This window comes from Crocodylus siamensis, chromosome 1, assembly GCF_052110815.1.
Source record: "Crocodylus siamensis isolate JL-2025a chromosome 1, ASM5211081v1, whole genome shotgun sequence".
Taxonomy (NCBI): Eukaryota; Metazoa; Chordata; order Crocodylia; family Crocodylidae; genus Crocodylus; species Crocodylus siamensis.
In genome coordinates, this window is record NC_143395.1 from 203,473,764 (window position 1) to 203,490,392 (window position 16,629).

The window sequence follows — 16,629 nt, forward strand, 5'->3', positions numbered from 1 at the left end:
AAGCCTACATGATTTAATTATAGACTCAGTTCATTAACTATGGAGGGTGGGGGTCCAACTGGCTATGTTTGTGCAAAGATCAGCGTATTAGTTCGAAACACTCTTAAAATAGCAGATGTATCATGGGGGATAAATTACTCTCATTTCAGCACATCCCTAACAACCTGTGCAAAGGCAGATTTGAAGGCTGAGAGATGAATCTGATGGGATGTTGAGGGGCACTGAACAAGGTTCAGGGACTGGGGGAGAGTTGGAAGGTATGGGAGCAGAGCTTTATCTGGGGAAAAAAAGGTTGAAGGGGTGGGGGTTGGGCAGCTCCAGTACCAACTGCTCCCAGTGTATCAAAAAATTGAATCCAAACACCTTGGTGAATCTGGGAGCGTGGTCAGCACTATTTATATCCACGTGTGCCGGGGTTTTTCAGGGGGCATTTGATTAAAAGGGAGATTGAAAACACTATGTAAATGTCTTGTCTTTAGAAACATGGTTTGGTTTGGTGATAGAGAGTTCCCATCACTTGAGGATCATTGACTTGAGTAGTCATGAAGATGAGGCAGTAAAGAACAGCATCACAAGTTTTATTTCAGCTGAACCAAATACTCTTCCTGATAAATTTTTGGGTGCTAATTCAAGATTCTTCCTGGCAGAGGGAGCATGGACAAATTTTACTCAATACAGCTTGTGTCTAAACTGATGGATGGGTACAAAACCTGAGTCAGCACAAAAGCCAGGATTTTTCCTAATGTTTCCTTCCTAGTTTTTTTGCTGTCTGACAAGCAGTTGTGTTCTTGTGGTATACTATCCACTAGCCCTTGGCAACATTGCACAACCACATCCAATTCCAGCCCCTGCCCCCCACCCCCCAAAAAAAAAACCTCCCTGCTTTTGGCTTGTCTCCTGTCCCTGTCATCTTGCTGTCCCATAGTATTTATCCTGGCTAGTCTGCAACAGCTATGTCAGAGATGACAGTTTATGGATGGGGACAAATGCAATAGTTGAAGCACTGCAAATTGCAGCTACACAGCCCCCTGCCACGCTCCCCCCCACAACCAATCTGAAGGGCTTTAAAAATTCTCCGGCTGTAAGTAGCTGCCTGTTCTGCAGCCAGAGGACATAATAGAGGGCTTCAGCAACCTGTGGCTCTGCAGCCCTCAGCCTTCCAGGACTGTAGCTGTAGCTCTGTTCTCCCCTCCATTGGGAGAGAGACAGAAATAATATCAATGTTTTGTCAGTTCTGCTTCTGCTTTCCTGGAGCATTCTGCCCCTTGGAACTGGGCGACCCAAGGCCCAGTGGCCCCCTCCCGATGGAACCAGGAGATCCCATGTCTTCCTGCCAGAATCAGACCAGACACAGGTACATGGGGTTTGGGGGCTAGAGAACAGGGACATGGGGCTTCCAGTCTCCCAGTTCCAGGGTTCTGGCAGGTGATACTCCCCGACAGCAGAGGTGCAGTGAATAAGAGAGTGCTCACCATCCCTGCCCTGCTCCCCATCCCTTGGATGAATGGAGAAGAGAGCACTAGAATGCTGTTGTGTTCCACGTTACATATATATATATAACAGGGAGTTTCAACTAGATGGGGGTGGGCAATTCAGCTGGAGGGCCACTTAATGAGTTTTGGTGAGCTGTTGAGGTCTGCAAGGGTGGCCCTGTCCCTTAACAAGCACCCCACCCCCAATTGCCATCTTGGGACTGGAAGTCCCACCCCTAATCTCTGACCTTTGCCACCAGAAGTCCCTCTCCTTGCCCCTGGAAGTACTCCTTTGGGGAAAGGGGCTTGCCATCTTAGAACAAACCCCCCTGCCCCCCAAATTATATACTAAAAATCAAACATCTTTAATAACATATTTTAATTTTATTTTGAATATATATATTTGTCCTGATGTGTGCGTTTGTGCTGTATATATAGAAGTGATTCCATAATAGGTCAAAATGAAGTCTTACTCTTGTGTATTGTGGGGGAGGTGTGGGGGATATGAGGTTTGTGGGGGGTTGTGTGGAGGGGGAGGGTGGCTGGGAGGGCTGCACGTGTGCAGTGTGTACATGTAGCAGTGAGCAGTTCTCCCCCCAGAGGTGCACAGATGTGTGTAAGGGCTGTAGCTGGGTGTGATGTTTGTGGGGTGTGTGATTGTGTGGGGGAAGGTGTGATTGTAGGGTTTCTGGGTGTGGTGGGGTGTGCATGTGCCCCCTGAGCCAGTCAGCACCCATCCTGCAACAGGCCAGAGCCCACATGCCCTGCAGCACCTGTCCACCACCAACTGTTAACAGCATACAGCCTCAGCATGCTGCATGCCTGCTCTGCACAGCCTGCCTGTGGTGCATCCTGCCACCCCTGCTTATGCAGCAGGGCTGGGGCAGCTCCTTCCAGCTGCTGCCGCCACTGACCTGCTGCTCAGCCCGGAGGAGCAACCTCAGAGCAGGCACTGGGGCCCTGGCTCAGCAGAGATGGCACGGGAGAGAACCTGCTACTCCTGCTGCCAGTACTTCCTGGTGTAGCTGCCCTGTGTCTGCGCTGCCTTGGCTGCCTTACTGAGCAGCCCAGATGCAGTGGTGATATGGCATAGACACAGGGCAGCTCCACACAGGCTCTGGGCAGGTGCACCAGGGGAAGGGGCTGCGCAGAGCCCCTTCCCCTGCTCATGCTGAGCAGCAGTTTCTCTCCCATGCTGCCGCTGCTGAGCCTAGGTGGGCGCGCCCAGAGATGGTGGGGCTAGGGCAGTAGCGGCAACAGCCAGGAGGAGCCGCCCCCACCCAGGCTGTCTAGAAAGGCAATCCAGCCACAGAGCTGCCCCAGCCCTACTGCATACCCAGGGGAAAGCAGGATGTACCATGACCAGGCAGTGCCAAGTCCAAGTGGGACCAAGGTTTCCTTTGGAGTTGGCTTTGGAGCACTTCAAATACTACATCTTCCCCACCCTGTATTTCTTTTGATAATTCCTTAAGTATGTGCCTTTCACCAAGTACTTTGAAAGATGGTGCCTTGATGTGGAAGCTTTCCTCCTCAGCGAAGTGACAACTGTACTTCATAAATTTTCCTGACTGTTCATAAACAGTAGTCCACCTGTGTTCTGCAGCACTGAGTGGGCTTGGGTAGGGTCCTTTCCATTCAAAGCAAATGTTTATCCCAGGAAAGTCATGGGAACAATTGGTTGAGTTGCAGGCAGTGACAGGATTTCTTTCTCTAAGATTCTTTATGGATTTGCTTGCTGTGTCCATGAGAGAAAATGCTAGGGCTACTGGAACATAGTAGGCCTTCTAAGCAGGAACAAGACAATATTAGCTAAAAATCCTGAGTGAAGTAAATCCAATTCCTTTCTTCTCAGAACAGGAATTTTTTCCAATGACCTTCTTATATCTCTTGTTTACAGCCATGCCCCCAGCATGCTGGTAGCTTCCTGAACCCTAACTGAGAACAGATTCTGCTCCCAAAAGCTCATAACATAAGGCACCAAAGATTTAAATCACCTTGCCTATGTTTTAGCAAAAGAGCAGCCTTTAGAGCTAAGTACAGAGCTAAGTACAGGCAGTCAAAATGCCCGAGGTTGAATAGATTCAACCTTTGCAGGTTAGTCTAAGGTGCATAGATTGAAACAATAAGCAACTGAACAGTCATTCACTTTTTGATTCCAGAAATGCAGCCACATACCTGCTCAGGCTCAGGCTAGAAGCTGGGTGGAGCGGGAGGGGGCACTAAAGCATGCCTTCCTGCTCTGTTGGTGCAGACAGCTTCAGCCAAGGCTAGCCTGCCCATGCTGCAGGGGGTGGGGGGGTTGTAGTGGACATGCAAAGCATCCTGGGATTCCGGGGAACTGTGAATTAACTTGAATAGTGAGGGGATCTGGGACAAATTCAGTACACCAATTTAACTTAAATCAGTTGAGTCTGATATTACATCCATCCAGGGTTATCTTATTGGTTTGGGCCATTTTGAAAGCAGTTTATGTGCACTGAACTTCTGTTATGTTACAGATTTGAACTGGTTTCTGGTCACTTTTACTGATTTATGTGTAATTCCTGTTCCCGTCCCTGGTGGAATGACTAGCAGGTGTCAAATAGATATGTGAGGAAAATGGAATCTTAAGCACTAAACAGGAATGTAGTAGTCCCAGCATTCAGAGTATCCTGGACTCCTATATACATCCACTCAGAATCCATGAAGGTCCTATTTTTACTTTACATCTAGGGTGCCCAGGCTCTGGAATGGGCTCCCAAGTGAGGTGGTACTCTCTCCTACCTTGGGGGTCTTCAAGAAGAGGCTGGACAGATATTTGGCTGGGGTGATATGACTCCAGCACCTGTTCCTGCCTGGGGCAGGGGGTCGGACCTGACGATCTGTTTAGGTCCCTTCAGACCCTAAGCACTATGACACTATTCCACTATCCTTTCTAGCTCCCAGCCTAAGAGACCTGAGACTTGTCTTGGAAATTCTAAGAGGCTTTACACATACAAGATTTCCATGCATTGCAAGCAGCTCCAATAATTGTTTCTGGGGATGCTTTGTTTCTAAAGGTTGAAAATGATTGCTCTCTCTCAGAATTATATTGGAATTTCTGTTAGTTATGTTCTTCACCATTGCTGAGTCCTGGCTTCCTGATGGTCCAAGTCATGGAATTGACATCCTTATTTCTTCCACTGGTGGCTCATTTTTGCAGCATGCTGCAGAAGGCTGTCTCTCTGCAAAGGGGCCCTTGAGAGGAAAATGAATTGCTGTACCAGGCAATCACGGAATCTTTTCAGTTGCTATGTGAAGGAGTCTTCCCTGTGCTTTTTTCCAATTTTTATTCTTGCTTGCAGCTAATTTGGTTACAAGAGTTAGGAAGTTCAGGGGCCTCACTAGTCACCTGGAAATCCCAGTCTTTGGAGGTGATTCTGAGGTTTGAACCAAAATGTTCTAGCCCTATCACTGGTTTGAAAAAGAAACCATAATCTGTTACCCTTGCCTTCCTTACATGCTTCAGGTTTCTATACCAAGGAAAACAAATTGTATGCTTTGGAAGTTAGGAATTATATGGCTTAAAAGAAAGAAGTGCTGGAAGGGACCTTGCAGGGTCATCTAGTCCATCCCCCTACTTAAGGCAGCATCATCCCTGACTAAACCATCCCAACCAAGTGTCTGTCTAACTTGCTCTTGAAAACTTCTAAGGATGGAGATTCCACAGCTTCTCTAGGTAGCTTGTTCCAATGCTTGATCACCCTCATAGTCAGAAAGTTCCTCCTAATCTCCAGCCTAAATTTCCCCTGCTGCAGCTTGAAGCCATTGCTTTCAGTCCATTCTCCTATGGCCACAGAGAAAAGCCTATCTCCATCTGCTTTGTAAACACCCTACAAGTATTTGAAGACTGTTATCAATCCCCTCCCCGCCTTCTCTTCTTCAGATTAAATAAACCTAGTTCTACTAGCCTTTTCTCAGAAGTCTTGTCTTCAAAGCACCTGCACTGGACACTCAAAACTCCACAGCCGCCTTGAAGTGTGGGACCCAAACCTGGACACAGTAGTCCAATGAGGCCTTACTAGTGCTGAATAGAGTTGAAGAATTGCTTCCCTTGATTTGGGGGTCACTTGCAGCCAGGTGGAGCTGGCCCTGGTGGCCAGGAGCCGGGTGCAGCTAGGCATGGGTAATGGCAAGCCTGACAGGTGCCTGCAGCATGGTGTGGCCCTGGCAGCCACATAGCACTGTGGTGCCAGGGAGCAGAGCCAGGGTGGAAGCAGGTTGCCTGAGCAGCCTTGCAGCCTGTGCAGGGGGATGCGGTGGCCAGGTGTGTCCACAGGCTGCCTGCACATGCCCCAGGGCTCCAGAGTACCTGCAGGGTTTTAAGGGCCTTGGGCTGGGGCTGGCATAGAGCTGGCCCAGCCCTGGGGCAGGAGAGGCTCCCAGTCCTTGAGTCCTGGGGCTATGCTGAGGCTGGCCCCCTAGTGGCAGGGCTGACTGGGAGCAAATTTGTATCTTCTACATGCACAGTACTGCACAGTAACTACTCATGAGTAAATTTACTACTTGCATTTGCAGGTAGCAAATTTACTTATGAGCAGTGCAGTGTAATGCGCGATAAGCATGTTCACGTGTAGATGTGCATGCTTACTGAATAGTAAACAACTCTACTGTACAGTAAAGTGTCTTGTGTAGATGTGCCCACAGAACTTTGCCAAGAGGTACATTTGTCCCTCAGCATCCCCAGCTGGTGCCCTTGTCATGTTTTTTAAGAAAAAGGATGGGTTTCTATGGTTGTGTATGGACTACTGGGCCCCAGACAAGGTCATGACCCAGAACCCATACCTGTTCTTCCTATTCAGAGAGCTATTCAAAAGGCTAGGACAAGCTTGCATAGTTATGAAGTTGGACCCAAGAGGACCATATAATTTGGTCCACTTTTGGCAGAGGGATGAATGAAAGACTACTTTCCAGTCCAGATATGAGCATTTTGAATACCTGGCAATGCCATTTGGTCTCACCAACATGCTGTTCTCCTTCCACTACTTCCTGAACAACATCTTCCAGGAAGTCCTGGAGTGGTTCATAGTCATCTATCTGGATGACAACCTCATTTTTTCCGAGAGCCAGGAAGAGCATGACCAGTATGTCAGCCTGCTAGTGGAAAAGCTACACAAAAACCAGCTCTACACAAAGCTGGAAAAAATGTGATCACGCCACTGTGGAACTTCTGGGGTACTTAATTAGCCATGTTAGACTGGGCTTTTCCAGGGGATCTATGAGGAGTCCCGTGGTTTCTGGGGTTTGTCAAGTTTTATAAACAATTTATTCAGAACTTCTCCATACTGGTGGCCCCCATCACAACACTCCTAAAAAAAGAGGGTTCACTTCCATTGGTTGCATCAGGCCCAAGCTGCCTTTGACAACTTTAAATTGGTCGTCACCAGCACACCCATCCTTTCCCATATCACCCTAACCCTCCAATTTGCAATTGTGGCAGTTCTATCCCATCAGCATGTCCCAGTGACCCTTACACCAACTACTCCAGATAGTTACATTCTGCTGGTGTTATCTATGATATCTGGGATAAAGGACATCTTGCCATCAAGGTGGCTTTTACAGAATGGTGCCATCACTTGGAGGGAGGCTACCACCCCATAGAGCTCTTGACTGAGTACCAAAATCTGAAATACTTCTGATCAGAGAAAAGGATGGATCAATGACACATTCAGTGGTCCTTATTATTCTCCTGGTTTCACTTCACCATCACTTACCAGCTGGGGCAATGGCAATGGCAATAGCAAGGCGGACACCTTGTCCTGTAAAGACAAGTACTTGAACACTATGGGCATCTATACATGTGCTCCAGGGTGTGGGGGGAGGGAGGGATTGCTTTAATTAGAGTGGCTCTGAGAACTGCTCTAGTTAAAGCACCCACAGCATCATGTGTATTCAGCTCCCGTGCTTCAGAATGGTGGCAGGGGCACTTTAACTAATGCTCATTCAATAAGCTTTAGTTAAAGCACCTCTGCCACCATTTTGAAATGTGGGGACACTAAAAGCACGGGACATGGAGGCTGCTGGAGCATGCTAATTAGCATGCTCAAGCACACTTGTACTAGACTCGATTAATCAAGTGTATAGGTGCCCTATGCTTCAATGTCTGTCTGTGATCCTGGTACCCAAGATTTTTTGCAAGTGGGGCCAGGGAGAGGGATTTGATGGAAACCCTCAGATCTATCCTCAGCCAAGTGTCATGCCAGGTCATGGGTAGCCAGGTCTGGGGGTCATCCAGGGTTGAAAGAAGCAACCAAGATCTGAAGGGACAGCACAGATTCTGAGTGTAAGGGAGCCAGGAAGCCAGAAGCTCCATCTGGGGAACCAAGTCAAAGAATCTGTCAGAGAACCAGAAGAAGCACAAGGCAAAGGCAAGGTTACCTGGATACAAAGATGAACCTTGTCACCCAGACCCTTTCTCTTCCAGGTCAGGGGTTTTTATAGGAAGGAGTAAAGGCTCAGCTGACTTTGGCTGGCCAGTCTGGTTTCAAGGAATGGGCAGCTGCCTAGGCCCAAATATTGGGTTCTGACCACTTATGGTCACCCTAATCCTCACATGAAAAGGTGGCAGATTGGGTTGAGCAACTGTTAGGTAAGCTGAGTACCCATATAGCCCCCATGTTGTCCCTATGCTGTTAGATCAGGGGATCCAAGCAGGGCAGGACTTCAGATTAGAGGGCATCCTTTATCACCAAGGACACTTCTTTGGCCTGGAAGGACAACCCTGGGTAGCAGTGCTCCATCTTGGATGTGTTTCTGCAGTGTTGGGACACTTTGGCCACAAAAACACTGGCAGGCTCCTGACCCAGAGTTTTTGGTAGCCAAAGATGGAGGTGGACATAAAGACCTATGCTGCCCTCTTGGAAACCTGTTCTCATGCCGAAACCTGTTCTCACGCCAAAACCTGAAGAGCCAAGCCCTTTGGCTTCCTTCAGTCCCTGCTCACTCCTCCCTGGCCCTGGTCTCCTTGGACTTTATTGTGGACCTTCGCCACCCTGCAGGCCATACCACAATCCTGGTGGTGGTAGATTCTCTCATCAAAGTAGCCAATTTTGTTCCCTGTTGTAGAATGCTCATTGCCTGCGTAACAGCCCCATTGTTCCTTGAGGTTGTTTTCCAGCTCCATGGCATGTCTGACAGCATTGTGTTAGACCAAGGACCCCAGTTTATTTCTCAGTTCTGGTGGGAATTTCTCCAGCTTTTAAGAGTGGAGCAACACCCCTTGTCTACCTACCACCCAATGACCAACAGGCAAACCAAATGGGTCCACCAGGTGTTGAAGCAGTACCAGCAGTGCTCCCTAGACTTCCACCAGAATGACTGGATCACCCTCATATGTTTGGCCAAGTTTGCCTACAACAACTTATACTGCTCCCTTACTCAGCAAAGCCCCTTCTGTGCTAACTACAGCTTTCATCCCTACTTGCACCCAATCCTACCTACTGTCTCCCCAAATCCCACAGCCACAGTACTAGTAACCTATCTGCAGCTTCTATACAAGGACCTGAAAGGCCACCTTCAGCAAGCTAAGCATGCCAACAAACATTATGTAGACCACCAACAACAATGCTCCCAGGCACCCATGTTCAGAGTAGGGGCAAGGTTTGGCTATCTATTCAGCTTCTGAAAACCATCCACCCCTCCACTAAGCTGGACCACTAGTATCTAGGACCATACCAGATCACTGCAGTTATCAGCCCAGTGGCTTTCCACCTCCAACTACTGACTCTGTGCGGGCCCACCCTGTCTTACACATCCCTTTGTTAAAGTCATATACAGAGAGCCCAGTTCTGGGTTTCTCCTCTCTACCTCCTCACCCCAAGCCTTTGCTGGTCCACGGACAAGAGGAATTTGTAGTCAAGAAAATCCTCATCAGCTAGAAGATACAAGGGAAGCTCCCATACCAGAAAGTTAGGGACCAGCAGACAGCAGTGAAACCTGTAGAATATGTGCACATCCCCAGCCTAGTTCAAATGCTTCATCAGAACCATCAAAGAAGCCTGGTCTAAAAGTCCCTAGAGGTTGCCCTGGGAATGGGGCTACTGTAATGAGACCAGATCAGACCCTGGGTCCAGCCAGTCCCAATTGGAGGATCAAAGCAAATCATCCCCTGAGGCTACAGAGTAACAGGTACCACCTGGGGCAAGCCTGGATCAGAGCCCAAGGCAAAGCTGGTCCTAATGGGGCAATAAAGACAGACAATACTCTGAAGCCACAGGCAGTAGACCCCACCCTATCTAGGTTTTTAAAAGCTAGGCCCAGCACATAGCACTTTGTCTGGGCACTTGCTCCTGAACTTCCTTGTTTACTTTTCAGATCTCTGGCCCTGACTCTTGGCTTACCTTGGCTGGGTTCTGGCTCCTGATTCCAGTTCTGATTCCTGGTGTACTCTAACTCCAGCTCTGACCCTTGGCAAAGCTCTACTACAACTCTGGCATACCCTCCTGCCCTGGCTCTGGCTTCTGATTCCTGACTTGCTGTGACCTCAGCACCAGTTTCTGGTTCACCAGACATCCCTGGGAACCAAGTTCTTAGACTTCACCTGCATATAAAGTGACCTTCCCCTTCTGCCCAGACTCTGGTTACTAAAAGGGACATTCTGAAATAAAATAGTATCTTTCCTCCTCTTTCTGGTGGGTCTTATGCAGATTCTTCAGTCTGGAAGCAAGCATGACTCCAGTCCCTCTGTCTCAAGACTGAGAGGCAGTAACTCATTTGCTTAGATATGGTGCTAAAAATGCCAAGGTCACAGCTTTGATCTCTGTATAGGACACAAGACTTGTCCTGACTCAAGCAGGGAGTTGAACTAGATGACCTCTTGAGGTCCTTCCAGCCCTACTTCTCTGTGATATCTATGATAAGTTGCATCAAACACCCTTTCATTAAGTATTTGAAAGAAGTAGCTGGCTCAGGGAGACACCTCTTAAGGCAGCCTGCCTCTCCTGGAAGCCTCTTCAGCAGGGCTCACTAATGTAGCCTTTCCCTCCTTTCTCCATATACTGTTTCCTGCTGGTTTCTGGAGAAAGCTATTTTGTTCCAGCTAGTTCTGGCTCTGGCTAATTAACTTCTTGCATCCTAGCACTCCACCTGAACTTAGCATCTGTGTCTTCTTAGCATCTGTAGATCTGTACCTCTGCTGGGGGTCATACTTCATTTCAGGATTGCAAGTCCTGATATTTCATAGCCAGTGGTGACATTTATGGTCTGGAGCAGATAAAAATATCTGCAAAAACTAAAGTCAGATACTGAAGGTGAGTTTACAAGGTTTGGAATGGACCCTTTTAAATTTTTTTAAGTAGGCATTGGCATTGAAAATGTTGTCGAAGTCCTGATTTAAATGTTACATTTGCCACCAACTGGGTGTTGGGTCAATAAAAAAAAATGGCTTTCATGAGATTGAAAATGCTGCAAAAATTTAGCAAGTTAAAAAAGTCAACATTATTATTACGTATTTTTGGGAGGGAGCTGGGTGAAGAAGTTGAAAGTCATGTTGTGACTAAACATGTTCTTGCCTGAAACCAGGTAGCCCACTGAAAAACCACTGCCAGTGCTTGGTGACAGATATGTTTCCTGGCAACCTGTATATGGTAATAGCAACTGGTATCAGCCAGAGATGGATGAAGCTGTGCTGTCCTTTTGAGGCAGGTTTTAGGTCCAGCACCACCTGGATGCTGCTTTTAGTCTACAAATAAGTATTTACCAGGGGCAAGGGAACTTTAGGACTTGTATCCAGGATAATGGGGGTCAGGGAGGCCCTAGTGATTTTGAGGGATTATCAAAGCAGCTGCTTTACAGTAGAAGCCAGACACTTCACAGACCACATCCCTAACCTCACTGCATAGAGGATGGTTCAGAGCTAGAGCAAAAAGTTGCATGGGCCTACTGATGTGCTCCAGCTGTGCAGAGAAGTGGTGCCCCTTGAGTAAAAGCAGCAGCAATCAGCTGAGCAGCATATCCCTTACTGGACAACCCGCTGCCATCTAAGCAAGTTGTAAGCCACCTGGATATGAATGGTCCAGGTTCTATTGTATTACCACTGGAAGAAGAAGGGGGCCAACAAAAAGCCCTGAGAGAGAGCTGTTTGCCCCAGGGAGAATGGCTTTGAGAAAATATTTACCTTGATTTGGACTTCTGCTCACTGGGATTTTCTTCTGGACTTGGGCTTTTGCTACTGTTAAAGATTAGGAGCTTTTAGTCATGACACGCTACAAAATAATAATTGGTGGGTTTTTCCTTTTTGCCTGTTGGCTTCATGGACTTTAGGGGTCACTTGCATCATATTCTTAAGTTTCCTCAGCCATCTTGAGGTTTAGAAACTTGCAACAATGAAAAATGAGATTCCTCATCATTCAATTCCTGCACGTGGAGCTGTAAGAAAAATGACCAAGTGTTGTGAGACACATGGGGCATGTCTACACACTGCTGTACAGAAATGTTGTTACGGTGTAGTAACTGCTTGCACTGAGCCGTGTGTGCAGCTCACACATTTCACTGCTACATCCACATAGTGGCAATCTAAAACAGGGGAACGCACTGCTATAGCAATGTAGCTACCAGTCAGATGTAGACCCACATGATTGCTACCTTGCAGTTGTGTGTTATATGGTGACATTTTTGCCCATGGTACAATTTTAAGGTTTGGTAACAGCACCTCAGCCTCTCAACTGGTGACAATTCCTGGTGGGCAATGATGCTTGACAACTCTTGTCCACTGAAGACAGCAGGTAGCAGGTGGTCAACTTGTGCATCTGTGTTACTTGATTGCACATAGGAAATTTTCACCAACTGCCTGCTGTTTGAGGAGGGACATTTTGTGCCCAAAAGCCTATCTAATCTCTCTCCCAACTCTAGAGATGGTTTACGAATAGACATCACCATACAAATCTTGCTTCTGCCATTCAATGAGCCTGCAAGAAAATGGTGAATACTTGGTGAAACATTGTGGTGTCGAGGCCTTTGACACCTGTGTACACCATGGTAGCAGAGAACTTAGCCTGGCTGAAGGGGCAATAATGCTGCTCACCCACTCCCACATTACAGGCATCACCTCAGAAGCAAAGTGGTGCCCTAAGCGGCTCTTCTTGAGCATGCTGAAAATATAGGTCTTGAGCATGGCACTGGGATATCCGAGGTCCTCAGCACCTCCATGCTGGGGTAATGCAGATGGAGTGGGTGGGTGAGACCAATCATCCTCCTGCTGCAGGGTAGATGTGCCCCAGGAGAAGATGGAAGGCTGTCAATTACTTGTGAGGCACTGCCATGGCTGGCAATGGTGGGTGGAAGCATGTCACGGTCGGGCACTGATAATTTAGGAGCCACTGGTGGGTGGTGACAGGAACTGTTTCCTAGCAACAGGTACCAGGGGAAGGCTGGTGGCTAGGGCCAGTGACATGAATCTCACTGTTACCACCACACTCCTCAATGTCTTTGCCCTCACAGTGGGAAATGGGGAAGGACTATTACCCCGTTGTGCATGTCAGACTGGGGGATTTTTCACCAGTGGACCTCCATGCCCTTCAAGGCAGCGCAGCAGCATTGTGCCCATGGGGGAGATGGGTAAAGGGAGAGACAGGATAGATGAGGCTCTGGGCAGTAAACCTGCTGGCTCAAGATCACCCACTGTCCTCAGCCCTAGTTTGGCCTGACATCCCAGGATAAGAGTGGGCCCACCCTGTGTGCTAGCTGGCCAACTGCCTCAGGAGAGCTAGCCCTGTCTTGGGACATGGCCTGTCCTGAAGCTGGACTCCCAGGCTCCCTGCCCCAAGCTGCTGCCCCTGCAGCTGGGAGCTGCTGTGGGTGGGCTTAGTGCTGGGCCCGTGAGAATTGAATGCAGTCAGCATTGCCAGGTCTTAAACATGAAATTATAGTATTGGAAGCTCAAAATTTTTGTATTTGCTGAAAAACTACTGCAGACTGAAAAAATAACTGCAAATAAGTCTTTTTCTTATTTACTTTATATTGCTCACTAGAAACCAGCAGTGAGTGAGAGAGAACTGGGTCATCCAAGTGGAAGCATTTCTTTGAGGCAAACCATCATAAGAAAGCACTGACAGCAAACCCAAGTCAGCTGACTCCCTGAAAGTGATGTGATTTTTGCATAAGCTGCATCAGCGAGCTGCCTTAAAAACTATTCTGCACTTTGAACATGTTTAGCGTTGGTGCTTACAGGGGTGTAGGTGGTAGCCTTGTTGGTCTAAGCCAGGGATGGGCAATTATTTTGGGCAGAGGGTCGCTTACTGAGTTTTGGCAAGCCATTGAGGGCCACATGACAGGCAGCCCAGGGCAGATAAATATTAATTTAAAAAAAATTTTAGGGGCCCCGCACACTGGACAGAATGGCTTGGCAGGCCGCATTTTGCCCACCCCTGGTCTAAGGGCGTAGGTAGACAAGGTTCATTATTGCTTAGGCATTATTAATCGATCAATTAATTAATACCATCAATCAATTAAGCATAATTAATCTTCTTAATACTAGCAATCAGTGTATTACTATTGTTAATCAATTAACATAAATAGTATTATTACTATCAGTCAAATGATTAATATTATTAATCAAATCATTCATTAATAATTCATTATTATTAGTCATTATTGGTTAGGCATCCGACGAAGATGGAAGCTATGGTACGAGAGCGCTAGCCAATATACTGCGCGCTGTGCAGGGCGGGGAGGGAAGGCCGCGCGCCAGCACCCACCGCAGCTGTTCCTGTGGGCTCCTCCCTGCCGCAGGGGGTGCTGCGGAGCCCCCTCCGCCGCTCGCCCAGCGAGGCGTTCGGCACTCGACTGACCTCGCCTGGCCACTCGCTTCCCTTTGACGTCCGCTTCTGACCTGGCGGCTGCTGGGCGCACAAGCGTGGCGCATGCGTACTGGGGGAGGGGGTGTTCAGCGTCGCCCTGCCGCGCATGCGCCCTGCGGGGTAACCGTCCGGGCACGGGAAGAGCCCCCGGAGCTGCCGCCGCGCTTGGGTCCCGGCTCAAGCCCCGCCCCCCGCGCAGGCCCCGTGCCCCGCGCCCCGCGTTGCGCCCCCGGGCCGGGCCCGGCCATGTCCGCGCGGCCGGCGAGGCAGGGCGGCGGGCGCTGAGGCCAGGCCGGGGCCGCGCGGAGATGCCGCCGCCCGGCGCCCAGAGTGGCCGCCGCCGGGAGCCTCTGGCCCCGCGCTGAGCCTGCCCCGCCCCCCCGGCCCGGCCCGGCGGCAGGATGCAGGTGCCGCCGCTGCTCCACGAGCTGTGCAGCGAGGACAGCGCGCCCAAGTGGCGGGGGCTGCTCGTGCCCGCGCTCAAGAAGGTGAGCGGCGACTGGGGGCTTCGGGCCGCACTCCCCATAGCGGGGCAGGGCCCCGTGTGTATGTGTGTACGGGGTGTGTTGTGTGTGGCACACAAATACAGAGGGACACATGCACAGACACCCGCCCACCCCAGTGTCTCGGAGGAGCTCCCGGGGACCCGTGGCAGAGCCCCAGGCTTGTGCACAGCGTGGTTTGCAAAACGCTGGTGGCTAAGGTACAAACTTGCCCTGCCTTCTGCTTCACCGAGAGTTGCCTGCCCACAAACTATGGTTTCATCCGGCCTCTTTTTAGAGCGGCAGTTCACAGCCCTGGATTGCGACCCAAATGAGTGTCACAGGGGCAATGCCGGCGGTGCTGCACACAAAAGATGAGCCATGCCAGGAGCTCCCCTGGGCCAACGCCGCAGTCCGCTTCCAGCAGCCGGTCACAGATAAAAAAAAAAGTTGGGCACCACTGTTTTAGAGCTTTGTCTTGCGAAGAAACCTGAATCGAGGGCAGGAGAGTAAGTCTCACTTCCTCCTGATACTGGCATTGGTGTGGGGGAAATGGGTCAAGGCTGCTCACTTCTGAGTTCTGCTTGTAGCAAATAAGAGCAAGGCTTTCCAGAAACTGTTTGCTTGAAGTAGTTTCATATCCAACACTTAATAAATACCTTGCACTCAACATGCAGCAGTTGTTGATGCTGGTATACTAATTGTACCAGTAGCTGCAAACTTCCTTGATGTGGCTGAACTGGGGGCACTCTCCAGCATGGACTAGGAATCCTAAGCATTTCATGTGCATTGATTCATGTGCTCATCTTCCCAATTTTCTCTTGCAATGCATCGTTTCATGTTTCACAGCATGTTCACCCAAGGTCTCTGAATTTGTATCAAAGAGCAGAAGGTCTTTCCTGACCCCAACGCTTGCTGCTACAGTAACTACCCAAATCTCTGAGGCTTTCAGTGCCTTGAGATGCTCAAGCATCAAGGTAACTGAAGCTTGCTTGTGATCTGAAGTGGTGAGGTGCAGGCCAATTGCAGCTTGCAGATTTGGCTCACTGTTCTATGCTGAGAAGTCTCAGGGTTTGTTGTGCTGGGAACTCGACACAGGGCTAAGTAGTCCAGGACTAAAACAGGTTTTGATTAGAGGTGCACCAGTATATCAGTCCATATTGTATTGGCACCAGTAAAAGGAAAATTGACATTAACGGCAGTCGCATTTCTTTGTCTGATGTGGCCAATAATGTCTCTGATAAATGACGCATGCATGGGCACAGCCATAGCATGCACATGGCCAGCCTGACAGCTTGGAGAGTAGTGTCAGGCTGGTAAGTCTGTTGGGGGGGGGGGGAAGAGGTATGCAGGGGGCTTATCAAGGCCCCCACAGTGAGGGAGGGTGTGGCGCTGGGGTAGGGGCAGCGTGCACCCCAGGGGAAGGCGTAGGGGGCCTGTGCCTCACAGATCTGTGTGTGGGGCAAGGGCAGGCTGCCTGCTGCAGTCTGGGGTAGAGCCAGGCTCTTCCAGGTGGGGGGGGTTGGGCTGGAGCTGCACTTGGGGTGGGAGGCGGCACTGAAATGGGGGGGCTACAGGGTGGACTACATGCCACCCCAAAATTTGCTGCAGCCCCTCCTCCCAGTGCTGCCACTACCATCTGTCCCAAGCACAGCCCCAATCCAGCACCTCCACCAGGAAGAGCCTGGAGCTGCCTCCAGCTCAGCAGCAGCCCACCTTCACCGTGCTCACAGATCCAGGGAGCACACACCCCCATGCCTCCTGGGCATGCGCGCTGCGGCATGAGCAGCCCGGCCTCTGCCACACCCTCTGGATGAGCCACACACAGCTCTGTCCTGTGCCTTGTCCTGGCTGGGCAGCACC

The 16,629-nt window shown here is 49.6% G+C and overlaps 1 protein-coding gene and 1 long non-coding RNA gene across 3 annotated transcripts in view; one reads left to right on the forward strand and one right to left on the reverse strand.

Annotated features, from left to right (window-relative positions):
• Nucleotides 1–14,340, reverse strand: part of LOC149873907 (uncharacterized) — a 40,648-nt gene extending 26,308 nt beyond the window's left edge. Inside the window, exons 1-2 of the long non-coding RNA XR_016443075.1 lie at nt 14,183–14,340; nt 11,605–11,855 (exon numbers count right to left, since the gene is read on the reverse strand). This is a non-coding gene — a long non-coding RNA (uncharacterized LOC149873907). The remainder of the gene's footprint in view (nt 1–11,604; nt 11,856–14,182) is intronic.
• A 69-nt stretch (nt 14,341–14,409) lies between these two features.
• Nucleotides 14,410–16,629, forward strand: part of SOS1 (SOS Ras/Rac guanine nucleotide exchange factor 1) — a 75,402-nt gene continuing 73,182 nt past the window's right edge. For both annotated transcript variants that reach the window (XM_090052696.1, XM_090052702.1), the window contains exon 1: nt 14,410–14,772. In XM_090052696.1, the coding sequence (XP_089908822.1) occupies nt 14,686–14,772 (87 nt within the window). In that variant the 5' untranslated portion in view covers nt 14,410–14,685. The remainder of the gene's footprint in view (nt 14,773–16,629) is intronic.